Here is a 15,606-nt window from a genome sequence, read left to right on the forward strand (position 1 = left end):
TCTATTCCTCTGGCCATTCCTCTAAAGGCACTTACCGCCAACTGATAAAAATCACTGCGGTTTCTTTACTATAGGTACTCACAGAAATGCTCACAGACCCATACAATGGTATAAATAACTAGATTCATTAATTGGCACTTGAAATAAGCAGAACTTGATAAACTTCCCTGTCAATAGACAGGACATAGGAACATCCATGCAAGAAAAGCAAACAGATCTAGTCATAGCCCCCACCTCTAAATTTCCAGTAAATTCAATATTACTTCACTTCAATAAAGTGAAAAGATTTAGCTAATAAAAATTTTGTGAACCTCGTAATGCTACAGAACCCTGATACAAAATGTGAACAGTACAATATCCATTATATAATATATATATTTATATTTTAATATATTACATTTATTTCTACATAAAGAGGCTATAAATACTGTATATGCCTTATATTTGTGGTTCCCAGCATTTGACATTATAGTAAGTACAAACAAACAAACAAAAAACCATTATAAAAATACAAAAAAGGACTCAGTAGAAATAGCTTTACATTTCAAAATCTTGTAGCCTGCATTGTGTCTACCAATAGAGCTCTGGGACTACAAGAGCACAGGTAAGAAGTTGTCCAACAATTAGTCACAATCTCGCCACTCGGAGAAGAGCAGAGCTGCCATGAAACCAGTCACGGATTCCCAAGACTACAGAAACCACGATCCCCGCCGGTGCAAAGACTCGGGGGTTGCGAAGTGAAGGAGTCAGACCTACATCTGAGGGAGGGAGGGGGGATGAGATGAGAAGGTAGGGTGCCCTTAGCACACCCCATCGGGACCACGGGGCTCCCTACAGTCCTAAGGTAGATTACATTGCCCTTTCTACCTGCTGTAGAGGCTGTCCCAGTGGGGATTCAAAGCTGTGACGGGATTTCTGCAGCCGTTTCAGGCTAGCCAAGAAGCAGGTAGGTGCCTGGCACCAACCATGGGTGCCAGGGAGGACGGGGAGCAGAGCCACCCTGAGGCCAACCCCGGAGGGGATGCACGTCCCCGGCACCCACGTCCCATCACTCGGCTCAGTGCTCTGCCTCCTCCCTTCTAACCCACCTCACTGAGCAGGTCTCCCAGGGAAACGGAGCCCAGGAGCTCTGGTACAGCAACTTTTTCTTTTCCTCCACCGAGGACAGAGACCATCGCCCCCACCTATATTTAGCCCAACCTATGTTTAGTCTCAGGCGGTCGGTGAGTGCCACAGCCTTGAGCTGGAGGTTCCTTTTTTTGTTTGTGGAGGTGCAAGCGAGGGATAACTCTGAGAAACAAGAAGCCAGTGCCGTGCTGTTTCCTTCCTGGAGTCCAGCCGCAAGGGGAAAAACAAAACCAAAAAAAAACCTCCAACCAACGAGCAGGGCTGTGCCGTGATTTCGTACAACTAGGAACAGTTAAGTTGAACGCTGCATCGGGCAGACGCTCGGCGTGTCACCGAGGTCCCAAAGGCCACCACGCTGCCTCTGCCATCAGGTTGGCACAGCACCCACCAGCGCCTCTCGAGGAAAGCAGCCCGGCACGGTGCAGTTTTGCTGCCAGGTGCTTCCGCATCCTCTTCAGAGAAAAACAAACGTCTTGTCTTAGTCTCACGGACGTGGTCTTTCTATGCATCAAACCCCAATACCACCAGCCCGGGCAAAGAAGGCACATCCCGAGGGGGACCCGGAGCCGCCGGTTTCTCCCTAGAGCGGCGGGGAGGCGAGCGGCGCGGCGCTGTCGTAGGCGAGCGGGTGAGCACGGCAGAGCTGGGGCGAAGCCTCCCGGGCGCACAAGAGTTCAGTCTCCTCGCTGGAGTAGATGGTGGTGTCCATGTCGTCCGAGTGGTACCCGGACTGGTACCCGCTCGTCTGGTTGGAGGTTTCGGACATGACGGACTCGTTACTCTTGCTGGGCACCAGCGTGCTGCGGGAAACAAGCAGAAAGGGGACTGAGCAAGCTGTGGGGACCGTCTTCTGGAGGGCAGGTGGGCGATTCCTGCTGGCAGCTGCTTTCCATCGCAGCAGCAACCCAAGGGAAATGCTGCATTTAGCGAAACTGGCTTCAAGCTTTTTCAAACTTGCATTTGATTATAAGGAGAGAGACCTTTTTATACACCCTAACTTCACTAACGCATGAAAAAGCTATTTAATTTTATGACGACACAAGGAGTTAGATTGCGACCGCAGGTGAAATGGAGAAAAAACTTTGAGACGCTTCACACATTTCGGCCGTGGCGCAATCGTAACCGCAGTATACCTTTGTTTGTACTGAAGCTGTCCTGGAAAAAAAAAATAATTCCTGAGAAGCTTTAAGAAAGCAAACGTGAGGTTTCAGGTCCATGAACGCCACTGTGCTTCCTGTGAACCGCACAATGAAACCCCTCTACAATGCTCTGAAAATACACCCAGGTACATCCTGAAAACTCAGGAGTCAACTTTAGAAAAAAAGAAAGAAAAAGAAAAAGGAAAAAAAAAAAAAAAAAGAAAGAGCTCTTTGTCATCGCAGATTGGCCTTCACAAATACGCTCAATTGTGTGCACCGGCTCAGTTCCTTCAAGAGGTGGTCGATGCTTTTGCAGCTGCGAAATACGAGTTCCTCGGCCGATGCTTCCAACAGCTGCACTACCTCTCCTCTCCTGGTACCAAATGCAGATGACCGGGCATACAGCGCACAATTTTCATTTGCGTTTTTAAAAATACAGTAAAAAAAAAAATATTTTGTCTTCTAAAAAATTTTACAAACCCATCAGTCTTCTGACACACTGCAAGCAAAAGGTCATATTCAATCCTATGTGCAGCCTGAGCCTTACCTAAAGGGTATTTTCACTTGTTTATCGGTCTCTTCCAATGTCTTCAGCTCTTCAGAGGCAAGAACCATCCCACTATCTGTCTGATTTTCCTGCAAAGGTGTTTGAAAAGCATTAAATGGAAAGGGATTTTTAAAAAAAAAAAATGAAAAAAAGTCATCAACAGAAGGAGAAGACATACAAACAACAGACAAACTCACCTCCTGAACAACTTTTACAGTGGTTACCAATGGGACATCTTCAAATGTTTTCACGCTCACGGGGCGGCTTTTTCTTTTGCTACCTTGTCGGTACTGACTGAAAAGAAAACAAAACAAAAAAAGTTTTGCGTCCACTACCCACAACTTGGCTGCAAACAGCACAATGATATCAGAATCCTTTTATCTCCCTACAGAGAAGTTAATCCTTTTGTCAAAACATATTATGCAAACCTCAAAACATCCATTTATTGAAAAGGATGAACCGCCCGCAAAGTGGCATGTTTCTGACCTTCTGCTCCCGACAACCTTGATCTCTGAGCAAATTCTAAGAAACGGCTTTGAGAAAACAGCTCCTTTCCGCAGTTATACTGGAGGGCTTCGCTTCCTACAAGCTTTGCTTAGAAGTATAATAAACAGAGGAGCCTGGAGCACAGACGTGTGTCTCTTCCTTTGGACCGCACTTCTGAGACCCCTGGCTGGACAGAGGACAACAACAGCAGACTCAGCAGACTGCCGCCCTCAGACCGTGGGGGGATCGGGACAGGGAGTGCTACGTCTCTCTGGAAGGCTCTTCTCCAAAAGAAGCCCTCTGGGCAGGATGACATCCATAAAAAACACCGGACGAAAAAAAAACATAAAATTGACTTTCACGGAGGTACTAATCCAGCAAACAAAACAGCTACCCGCAGCTTTCTGTCTAAGTGCATATGCAGTAAAATGGATGTTGTCCCAGTTAAACAGGAAAAATTTATGTTCCCAACAGCTAATGAAGAAAAAGCCACGGAGTTAGAAGAGAAGCCTGCATCCACCTGAAGCACAGAGCGAGAGGCTATTAAGAGCATCATTCATCCCATTTCCCCGCTTTGAGTCTAGCTATGCTGAGCCCTGCCTGTCTCCAACAGACTTCTATTTAAACTGGGGGGGGGGATTTTACACGTTCCCTGTGTAGGCTGCTCAGGTGTTCGATCACACTTTAGAATGTTTTTCCAACATTAAACCCAAGTATTTGCTGCAAATGAAATTTGTCCTATTGCTGGGACGCAGAATAATTAACTAATACCCTCTTTTGAGCAACTTTTCATATACTGAAAACCGTTACTCTGTTCGCTCTCCATTTTCTCCTCCTAGACTTAACAAAACCAGTTCTTTCAAGATCTCTGCACTGACTATGTCTTCTGTTTCTGTTATTCTCCAACAGTATCTAATCTACTTCCCACCCAACCCTGCCAGGACCAAAAGCATCTAATGGACAGTCCAGCCCGCTTACCCTCTTGGACTATCTGACCTCGAATGATAAGAAGTTCATTTCAAAACTTTCCTTCTTAGTCTGAAAGCTCCCTGTGTGCTTACATTTAATTGTCCACATAGGCACAGAGCTGCATAGCCAGGACTACAGTTACCAGGGTGGTGAGGACCAGGAATCCCAGCCTCATCAGCTGAACAACCTCCCAGGTACGGCAGTCCTGCTTGTGCTCGGCCCAGAGAAGAGTCAGCCTATGTTTTCCACCTGGGCTACAATGAATGAGATCCTCCTGGTTAAGCCAAGCTACTGTGCGAGCAGGACCAGAAATAGGTTGCAGGCAGAGAGGCCACACGTGGAGTCTGACTCCTGCCCGGTGGCACTGAGGGCTCAGCTGCAGTACTGGCAGTATTTCCGGGCACGTGTTTGCATTTTGTAATAGATTGTCCCGTTAAAAAAAAAAAGGGCCAAAAAAATGCCCCACATAAAATCAAAGTCCATCTCCCCTGCTAGCCGCCAGACCAAATATTCTCCCTAAAAATGAAACTTAGATTGGTTTGACTTGTTTTGTTCTTGACGAGTCCGTTGCTGGCCATTTGCAGTTACTCCACCTTCCTGTAGGCATTTACAATTATTTATCTGATCGTTTATTCTGGGATCATTCCTAAGATTCAAGTTAATCTGACTGCAGGGTTACTCCTTGTCTGTTCTTTCTAAAAACAGCCATTATCTTTACACTTCCTTAAATCTTCTTTACCTCACCTGACTGTTCTTAATGACAATCTTTCAAGGTTCAGAAATTGCATGTCTATTTCCTAAGCCAAATACGGCAGACGTTAGGGGGTCCTGCTGTTTTTAATTTACCTCAGCAACCTAAATATTCTTTAATATTCTCTGTGTTTTCCCTGTGCTTGATTTTCCTCTTCCAGCTTTGATTTAGAGATTGTATTTACCAGCCTCTCCTCATAGTTAGTACTTTTGTGAAGGTTGAAAAAGACATCACTGAAGAGATCAATCTTTTCCATTTACGTGTATAGCAAGATTCATGCCTACAAAATCATTTTCAGCTACCAGAACAGAAAAATAAAGCCCCTAAGCATGTCTTAAGCTCCCCACTTTGCCTCTCCTAGCATGGTTTCACAAATGCTTTCACAACCCTCTCACACTGTAAGACGACAGAAAAGAGGTTCAAAGTCTCTTTAAAAGGTTGATGGAGTGACTTTAATTCTGTTCATAACAGGAAGTGGGGACTGGGAAAAGCCGTATAGGAAGTATTAGAAGTGGAAAATAGGTGTGATGTTTCCAGTGTTAAATTATGCTTTTGTGTCTTTTAAATATTTGTATTTTGGACTGACCGACTACTAAAACATGGGGTTGAGAGTTCAGCTCTAAGACCACAAGTTCAGCTGAAGTGTGAAATGCACCGCGCCTACGGTGGGCAGACGTGGCGCTGAGGGACTGCACCGCGCCTACGGTGGGCAGACGTGGCGCTGAGGGACACGGTTTAGGGGTGGTGTTGGCGGTGTCAGGTTGATGGTTGGACTAGATGAACTTAAAGGTCCCTTCTGACCTAGACAATTCTATGACTCTATGATTCTATAGAATAGAATCTATAGACTACACCTAGTCTTTCCCAGGAGCACATAAAAATGTCATCCTGCAGTAGCTAAAAGCCTTGGGAACTTTGTCTTTGGTGGATAATACGAGCGGTGAGGAGGAGGGATCCCCTTTGTGGAAACCACGTGAAACCTGCCAGCATTATTAATGATAGATCTATTGCCATTAATCTCTTAGGGAGCTGCAATACAAGAGTATGAACACAACTGAATTGGATCGGTGAAACTTTGTATATGTTCTGGTTCTTAAAAACCAAATAAAAAATACTCCTGCAGGTTTGGGTTTTTTTGGAATGAGAATACCAAGTCTTGAAAGGGTAGCAAAAAAAAAAAAAACAACCAAAAAAACCACTAGCATTTAGGGAGGTAAGAAACGAGTTTTTGCCTACAAAACCACTATAGATTCTTTCTTATCCCTATGGAGGAGGTTAAATATGGACCAGGCAGCTGAAGTCTCTTCCTTTCATTTTCCCTGCCCCCAGCATGAACAAAACCTGCCCAGAGGCCCCAGTAGGATGTCCACCATATAAAATACCTAATTCCTGCTGTGTTGTCATAATGGAATTTAGGATCACAGACTTCCTCTTCCTCCTTACAGGAAGCAGGTGAAGTTGGGAGAGAGAGACCCGAATCCTCTTCCATATTCAGCGATACTGACAAAGGAAGGACAACGTAGTCTTTACCATCCTGTGGAATGCAGTGAAAAAATACAAAAATTAAATAGGCTACAGAGATACACAGACATAAACAGCCATACACACATACGTGGAGAACGCATCAGCCCAACAGTGCTGTCTTGGTTGTTTCATTAAACTATGAACATTACACCACTTTTGCAGGACCAGCTATGTTAAAAGAAGGAAACTTAATAAGAACCACTTCCAAGTAGCTTTAGATAAAAAATTGAAATTTTTATATGACATACTGTAACATAATGTATAAGCCGAACTCTTTATTGATGTCTTTGAAATAAAAAATGTAGTTTTTAGCAATGCTTGAATCCCAATGACACAAAGAACATGAACCTGAGCAAAAACATAACTTTAAACTGAAATTGAGACTGAATTAAACTACAGCATATTAATCAGAAAGACTAAATTAAGTATAAGAAGTAAATGAAAAAAGAATGAGATGGAGATAGCAAAAAAGAAAATTTTCTATCAATACTTTGGCATCTAATTTGATGTGAATAACAAGGATACAATTTTTAAAAATTTCTTCTACTTGTTTACATTTCTGCTCTAAAGTATAAAGAGAAACATGGATTATGCATCCTTCAGTACTGCATACCTCTTTATAGTCCCATAAGAAATCCTTTAGTGGATCTTTTCTCTAATTTTTTTTTTGCATCTATCCCTTTTGGATTACAATATGACACATGCATAATTAGCTATTAGTTATCACACAGTAAATCATGTCTCTCTTTTATAGTCACGGTACACTACAGTTCATGACAAGAGGGTCTAAGTCATCAGCAATCCAACCATATTAGGTTAAGGGGAAATATACACGAAGTGTGTTCTGAACATACAAGGAAACCCTTTTTCACTGTGAGGGTGAACGAGCACTTGCACAAGTTGCCCAGAGAGGCTGTGGAGTCTCCATCCTTGGAGATATTCAAAAGCTGTCTGGACATGGTCCTGGGCAACTGGCTCTAGGTGGCCCCGCTTGAGCAGTGGGGTTGGACCAGATGACCTCCAGAGGTCCCTTCCAACCTCAGCCAGTCTGTGATTCTCTGATACGTAAGACTTGAGCTGCTCTGTAGCAAAGTAAAACAATTCTATCCTTTCTGAGTTTTGGTATGCACAGAAGACACGATAGTTTGGAAGGGCAGGTAATTCCCATCATTACCAATAGGTCAGAATGGGAGAACTCATCTAATAGGAGAGCACGTGGCCAAACCCGGCCTCCTTCATCTAAGTGCTCACATCTACTGCCCTGGCCTTGTCCACTTCCGCAGCACATGACGAGGGAGCCACAAGACGGAGAACCTGGGAGGGAGGCCCATGCACCCCACCTGGACGCAGTGGGCTCTCTTACCGCAACAGCTGCACACAGGACCAGTCTTAATACACTCATCTGCACGGAGCTGCTGACAGGCAGCAAAATGCCCCTCTATTCCTTTTCCAGAAGAGTCATTAAAAGCATTGCAGCCCGCATCCTCACATATGCGAAGATATCCATCTTTGGCACAGTAAGTTCAACAGGAGCTACCTGCCGAAACGCCTCTGCAGCATGCAGAGAAACCCTCAGCAGAGCTGGGAACTGAGCCTGTGCCCACAGCTCCCCAGCAAGCCAGCTAAGTAACGACAGCGGTGGTGTCACGGGAAGCCCTTGCCGGCAGGGCAAGGTGGCTTTTGGTTACCACAACAGACCTCTGTGATCTTTCCCACCCACAAATCATTCTTCTCGGCAAGTTGCCCCGACTGCCGGTCAGTAAGGGAGCGGTGGAAGAAGCCCAGGCTCCCTGATGGCTCCAGACAGTACCCGACTATGGGGTTTTGTGGTGGCTGGCAGGATGGGAAGGGTTCAGCTGGTGGTTTTAGCAACCAGAGAATACGTTTCACGTACCTGACGGACGTTGGCTTGCAGTAAATTCCCCAGGTGCTCCACCAGCTCTGAAAAAGTCGGTCTCTGCTTAGGATCTCCGTGCCAGCAATCCAGCATCGTCTGGTACCTACAAGGACAAAGCCCGTTAAAATGTCAGCAGAAAGAAAAGAGCACCTATTGGTTGCTCCAACACCCGCTATTATTGCGGGGTAAATGTGGGCAACCGGAAGAAGAGTTTCTCACACTTCTGGTGTTGTATAGTCCGGTGCTCTCATTCTCGTTCCTTCTTTCAGTCTTCTGCAAAATTCCTCATCAATTTTCACTCCAGGGTACGGCGATGCGCCTAAAATGAGAGCAACGGTAATTTTAATGCATTAGACTCTTAAATTTTGCAATTAATTTTCAAACAAGTAATGCGCTATGGCCTGAGCTAATAAGGTAATTCGGTATATTTGGATGTGCAAACAATTTATATTTATGATGGAAACAGCAACCGATTGAGTAAATGAGGCACATCATCACAAACTGAAATTGTATGAAGAAGCATTTCAAGTCCATGTTCCTACATTTGCATTTTTAAGGAAATTTGAGTATTCTATTTTGATGGAGAAAATAAACAGGAAATTTTCAAGAAGTCAAAAAAAAAAAATGCTAAAGAGGACCCAAGAACACTTTGACTGTTTTCTTCAGACTCTGTTGTTTAAAATTTACGATGGCTCAGCAAAATTAAAGTGACTCACCTAATGAAAATATTTCCCATAGCAGAACTCCAAAGGACCATACATCACTCTGAATGGTATATACTCTATCAAAAATGGTTTCTGGTGCCATCCATTTTAAGGGTAGTCTGGCCTGAAAGCATTTCCGCAAACAAAAAGGTATCACAGTTTAGCAAAACACTGACTTTCTACAAAGCCATTTAAGGTGAAAAAAAAAGAGTCCTGACTTCATATTAATTCTCTCTCAAATAGAGAATCTAAAACTTACATCTCCTTTCCTGACATAATCTGGGTCTTTGTAGATGTCTCGAGCCAAGCCAAAATCACAGATTTTCACCACGTTATTGTCTGACAAGAGGATATTACGAGCAGCCAGGTCCCTGTGGATGCACTGCAAAGAGAAGTAAACAACTTCGTACGCTGCCTGTCGTCACAGCTCCGTCCACGGGGCTGATCTCTTTCACATATGTGCTCTCCTACCCTCAAAGGCCAGATAATTCTTAAAACCTTTTAAGAAAAAGAAACCTCGGCATCAACAGTTACCGATTTTAAGTGCTTTTTTGATGGTCACAACTGATTTGGCTCAGGGAGACTTGTGTTCCCAAGTCCAAACATACATCTGTTTATCCACTACGCAGAGAGGGCCTTTGAAGCTAGCTAATTAATTATCCTAAGAAGCTGACACAAAACAGGTTCAGATCTGATTACCTTTAGATTTACTTAGGTTCACTCAAATCTGTGTACTCCACTCTCTCTCTGAAAAACACACCACCCTAAACCGCCGATTTGATTCCAACACAAACTACTCCTGACTACAGAGAGAAAAGTCCATGTCTTTACCTATGCGGAACAACAGCTTAGCCAACAACCCAAAGACTTCAAAACTCAAGCCTCAATAGCTTGAAGTAAAAAAGCCAGGCTCTGAAAGAGGCTGCAGATTTGCTTTGAGTATGGACTAGAACTGCAGATCCCGGAAAGACATATTTTTACATATACACAGCAACCAGGATGTATGAAATGTAGACAAATGTATATTTTTAGAAAAGACTCCGAAGCCTGCTCTTGAACACCCAGCCTGCACTCTGAAGCAGTGTTGTATTCCCCGTTTCTATTTCCTTTTCCCATTTCAAAGTACTTTTTGTTTCTATACAACTGCAGGCAATTCCTCGCTCTTGCCGGAATTTACGTCCTTTGAAACACGTACTATACATATTTAGGATCAAACCACAGAAAAGCACTTCTAGAAGGCCAAAATTCAGGTGAGGTGCTACTGACTGCCAGGGTGTCTTTGGTACAAGACTCGCCAAGGAGTGACCCATGAAGTTTCATAGGTGAGCATCGTCTCTCCCCATGCTGCCCTTCCAACCCCACTGCACAAGTCACAGGCAACCTCCTCAGAGCAAACTCCCTTACTCTAGTTTAGCTCCAGTTACCAGGGATTTGCCCCTAATTCCTTCAATCGTCCTCCTAAGTCAGCTCCCCTCCGCCAACGACTTAATCATTCTTCTATGAATCGGTGACCCCTAAACCTTATACAGATCACTGACATTTGTGTCAATAAAAGCATGGGCTGTTTCACTCTGTTGTATTAATGATGTCTTAAGGCAAAACCAAAATGTTGCGGATGACTGCTAGTCCAAAGATGAACACGCTGTTTCCTTCTATAGACCTACAGCACCATTTCCTACAGTCAAATAAATAACATGCCACTCTTCCTGAGAAGTTCCTTACTTTGCGTGAAGCCAAGAACTCCATTCCCCTCGCCACCTGGAAGCTGTAACAGATGAGGTCCTCCATGGTCAAAGGGTTCTTGCAAAGGTCTTCAGGACCAGCTGCAAAGAATCAGACGACAGTCAAACACGCCCTTTGTCACTGATTTCACCCATAACTGCTTCTTAGGTAAAAGTCCATCTTAACCTTATGCCACATTGAACTGGAAGAGCAAACCAAGCCCTTTTTTGGCTGTATAATTATCACTAACAAACCAGTTTACACCAAACCAATCGCATGTAAAATAAACTTGGATATGATGGGTGATACCCCAGGCCTCCTTGCTTATTTCCAGAGTTCCCACCAGTGGAAAGATTTGCAAAACAATCCCGACAGAAAAACAACCAAAATTCAGTTCACAAGTTCCTAGGACAGGAAAGGCTTGCTGTGGTTTCAGCAGATGAATTTGGAAACCAGTGAGAGGGAGGCCCTGCCTAGTCCTTACAGAAGAAGAATATGCCATGGGGAGAAAGACTTGAATTTGGCAAAGCGCCCTGCTAATTTAGGGTAGAAGAAGCCTAACCTCATCCTCTAGTGATCTGGACAAATAATGTACTCAAGTATCCAACAAAGATACCTAGGCATTTAGTTCCTGCTGAAATAAACAACTCAATGACTTCGCTCAGCTCTCGATTTTAAGAAGAAATCCACCAAGAATTACAGCACTGGTGGCTAAACCCCTCATCTCAAGGGCTGCTTTTGGCCTACATTCTTCTTACAACGCTCCAGCTCAGAGGGTCAGTGGTTACACCAGAGAGCTGAAAAGGACCACAATGGTGTGGAAATGCATAAAGTGCATGTCTGACTGTACCTATTAGGATCACGCTGAAACTGCAAGATGATCCTCCCTGTTAACGTACTGATGTTTGGTTTTGCATTAAACATTTTTTAGTAGAAGCCGAGGTACAGGCAGCTGAGCTACGGCCTGCCCCCCGACCGGTCTGATGCCACCGGTCCTGAAATTGGCGGTCTCTGAAACACGTGGGCAGCACTGAGCACTTTGCTGTCTCTGCCAAAGGAGAACATGGCAAACGCATCAGTGAAATGCAGAGGGAATGTACATCCAGGGAAGGCTTTGAATGAGGGGGTAATTCAGGTTTCCTGTTCCCGACAGACCACCTGCGCAGAGGGAAGGCAAATCAACCTCTCCGCTAATAAGCGGTGAAGCAGAGGGCATTTCACGATATTTAACTTCTGGGTAAGCATTGAGGAAATTCAGTTAGCGTCTTGGCCTTCGGAGTTTGTGCTCTGCGATTTTCCCTGAAGACACTGGGACGTTAAATAAATGGATCTGCAAAAGGCAGAGTACTAAAAACACACCCTTTGCAGACAGCACATTACCTGGGATTGGGCTGGGGGGTTTGGGGTGCTGAACTAGATAATCCACAGCTCGGGAACTTTGGTCATCCAGGAAATACCCTGCACTCAGCTTTGAGGGAGCTTTGGAAATCACATGGTCCCCAATGTCCCTCGTCAGCCCTCATCAATGACAGCCGTTCCAACAGCAGAAGACATATCCTACCGTCCTCCTCTTCCACGTCACTCAGGGACCGCTCCTCCACAAAGCCAGAGCTTGCTGAGCTCTGACTGCTTGTGATGCTGTCCAACCGACGCTTCAGGTCCGTGGAGACATCACCGACATAGTTCTCCTTCCCCTGCCGAAACCTGGCACTTTTGGTCTAGAAATGTGAGGGGACAGTGGGAGAAATCAGAAGCAGAAAGCGCGCCAGAAGCTTCCTCAGGGAAGGCAATGATGTTCCCCACGGTGTGTGCCACGGGCACCGTGGAAGGCAGGGAAGGCAGCCCAGGGTGGGCATGACCAGCCAGTCTGCTCCAAGCCAGCTCCGGTTGGGGCACCAGGCTGGCATGGTGACAGCACTGGCAAACCCCAACCCATGGCCTTGCGAGCTCACCAGCTCGAGCATCCTCTGCCACTCCACATCATGGCTTTAGCCTGCTCCCGTGTCCTCCCAGCCATCCCCCAGCAACACCTCCTCATGTGGGGGAAAAAATGCACACTGAGGAGATGGCCTTCTCAGCCCCCTGGTGCCCACCACTTGTGAAGCTGCCGAACCCCCTCTCAAACACTCGAGCCTCTTCGTACCACTATGGCTTTACTTCCCACTGCCACAAAGGCCCTTCTGCTAAACCTCTACCTTGGCCAAAACTCTGGCAGCCCTCAAAATTTGATTTATTTCCCTCCTCCCCTAAGCCAATGAATGCCTCTAGGGAGGATGCCAGCCCCACAGGCTTCCTCCACCACGTTTCCATTTTCTCCTGCTTCAGTTTGGTGACTTTTCTCCCCTGGCAGGGCTGTTTTTTTCCGTTGCCGATTCCCATCCCCACCGGTTGTGTAAGCAAGGGTCAGCACCCTCGTGAAACCCTGCCTCCTCCTTCAAGGCCTCTCAGATATTTGTTTATCCTTTTTACCTCACAAGAGGATGCAGCGAGTTGCCTTTGCCAACATAAAATAGTAAACAATGACTCCAAGGATAAAGAAAAATAACCCCCTGGAGACCCGACGAGCAGTTTGAAGAAGCTGTGATCTAAACACGGCAGCTGCAGGAAGACTCAGGTCCACCAGCGTGGCAGAGGGCAGCCCAGGGGCCTCCTTCTTGGCCACAGGTGATAAAGGGTGGAGTCCCGAGCGTGATGCTCGGCGCTGGGTACATGCAGCCGTGCAATCTGACCCTCCGAGGGGCCGGACCCTCCCAACCCCCTCCAGAAATCAGACCCCCTCTCAGAGGTGTCCAGAAAGGAATTTGAAAAGGCCAGCCACCATCCTCCCCCTCCTTTCAACCCGGGGTGCAGAGAGGGGGTGCCATGATGAAGCTCCCCTTTGCAAAGGACTCAGAAGGTGAAAAGCTGAACGTAAACTCATAAGATACATCAATTATTCAAAATGATTAACAGCAAAAAAAAAAAAAAAATGCATAGCCTGGTTCTGCAATGAGCCAAAAGGAGAGCAGAAAGGATAATCAGGTGATGGAAGATACCTACAGATATCTGATGGATACATACACTAAGCAGGGAGTGCAGTTATTTAAGGTGGTCTTGGAGCTTAACTAAGAAAGGAAAAAATTCAGGCTGATAATCAGAAAAAACTTCCTGACAGATACGGCCAAGTGTAGAACAATCTGCCAAGGGAAATAGTGGAAGCCCAATTCCTTTGCACATTTTAAGCTAACAATAACAAAACAGCTACATCGCAGGGGCCAGGGGAAAGACTAGATGACCTCTTATGTCCCTGCCATCTCTCATTCCCATGAGAAGTACGAGATATTCAGCATCCCCAAGGACTGCCACTTTGGTCCGCACTAGAAACAGAAACATCGTGTGTGGAAAAACCCCACCAAATCAACCGTTATACTGCTAACCTTGACTCCTTACCTTGTACGGGACAAATTCACTCCTCTTGCTCCGTAGGTAAGCTGAGAGATTTCCAAACTTGCAGTATTCCACGATCACCATGAGTGGGCCTGTACAACACGTAAAGCAAGTCCTTAGAAAGGCCATTTATCTCCCACCTTATCTCACAGCATAATTTGTGGCTAGAAATGCGTACATTTCAAAAAGCATTCTACTATACAGAAGTTTTTAAAAATAGCAGTAATAATAAAAAAAGAGAACACACTAACCAAAGCAGGGAAGTTATTCCTTTTCTGCTGTATAAGGAAGGAAAAGAAAGCACATACACTTTTGAAAATCACAGGCCTAATTTCATGTGTGAACATGTATAGCGGTGTGCTTATACTTAAAGTGCCAATAACTGCCTATGCTAATTGACATTGTAAGGATGCGACATACATATCTGAATGAACTTCAGTGCAATTAACCACTCATCTGCAATAAAGTACGCACATGATTATCCATGCTTTTTTCTGCAGGCAGTTTAAGTCCTAAAAACTTAAAACAGGAATCCTGCTTTCAGACATAGATGCCTTAATGTACCGTCCAAATGTGGTACTTCACGCTCAAATGGCTTCATATAGGCATATGCTACAATGATAAATTTCCATTCTAGGTTCCAGATACTGGCCATCTCTATTTTATTATGGAATAAACAAGAAAAGAAATATTTATGGATTATGTTTCCCTCAACTACTGCACTTCTGTCATGGAACTTTACAAATTAAATTCTGATCCCACAGTAAGCCAACAAGTCCGCTTCCCTGAAAAATTATTACTGAGTTACTTTACACTGAATTTCTTCCAAATTAGCGTACAGTGCTGGATTTGTTAAACAAAACATCTGTCCCTGATTATAAAGTAAAATAGGTTCATCCACCCAGAGCTGGACTCCAAATTGCAATCTCCCCTCCTACACACCCACAGAGGCACCCGCAGCCCATCCAAAGCGGGGGAGGGAAGCCACAACTTGCAGTTCACTGTAGCCGGTGACAAGAATAAGACCAACTTCTTAAATGTGGTACCGGACTCAGACCAAAAGTCTCTTACACGTGGGGTGTCCACTAGAAAAGTGGATCTGAGGTACAGAAAAGCAAAGTGACAGAACAACTAAGGGATGGAGCTGGATGGAGAACTCAGGGCTTCTGAGCCCTTATTCCACCTCTGGACCTGCTCATTCTTATCAGAATTTATTTTTTTTTTAAAAGAAGACTATGTTTTCCAACACTTAATTTTGAAACTCAATTTTCTATGCAGCAGAAATAGCAGAAATAGGGTTTTCGTTAGCACTT

The 15,606-nt window shown here is 45.0% G+C and overlaps 1 protein-coding gene across 1 annotated transcript in view; it reads right to left on the reverse strand.

The window, feature by feature from the left end:
- Positions 1–355: 355 nt before the first annotated feature.
- The window catches only part of KDR (kinase insert domain receptor), a gene marked incomplete at its 5' end in the record, with an annotated part of 32,278 nt that continues 17,027 nt past the window's right edge, over positions 356–15,606 (reverse strand). Inside the window, 11 exons of the mRNA XM_082482279.1 lie at positions 356–1,928; positions 2,815–2,903; positions 3,012–3,108; positions 6,403–6,554; positions 8,439–8,544; positions 8,661–8,760; positions 9,158–9,269; positions 9,405–9,527; positions 10,868–10,968; positions 12,429–12,585; positions 14,297–14,385. Of these exons, the coding sequence (XP_082338405.1) occupies positions 1,709–1,928; positions 2,815–2,903; positions 3,012–3,108; positions 6,403–6,554; positions 8,439–8,544; positions 8,661–8,760; positions 9,158–9,269; positions 9,405–9,527; positions 10,868–10,968; positions 12,429–12,585; positions 14,297–14,385 (1,346 nt within the window). The 3' untranslated portion in view covers positions 356–1,708. The remainder of the gene's footprint in view (positions 1,929–2,814; positions 2,904–3,011; positions 3,109–6,402; positions 6,555–8,438; positions 8,545–8,660; positions 8,761–9,157; positions 9,270–9,404; positions 9,528–10,867; positions 10,969–12,428; positions 12,586–14,296; positions 14,386–15,606) is intronic.

This window comes from Vanellus vanellus (assembly GCF_965231255.1).
Source record: "Vanellus vanellus genome assembly, chromosome: 4".
NCBI classification, from domain to species: domain Eukaryota; kingdom Metazoa; phylum Chordata; class Aves; order Charadriiformes; family Charadriidae; genus Vanellus; species Vanellus vanellus.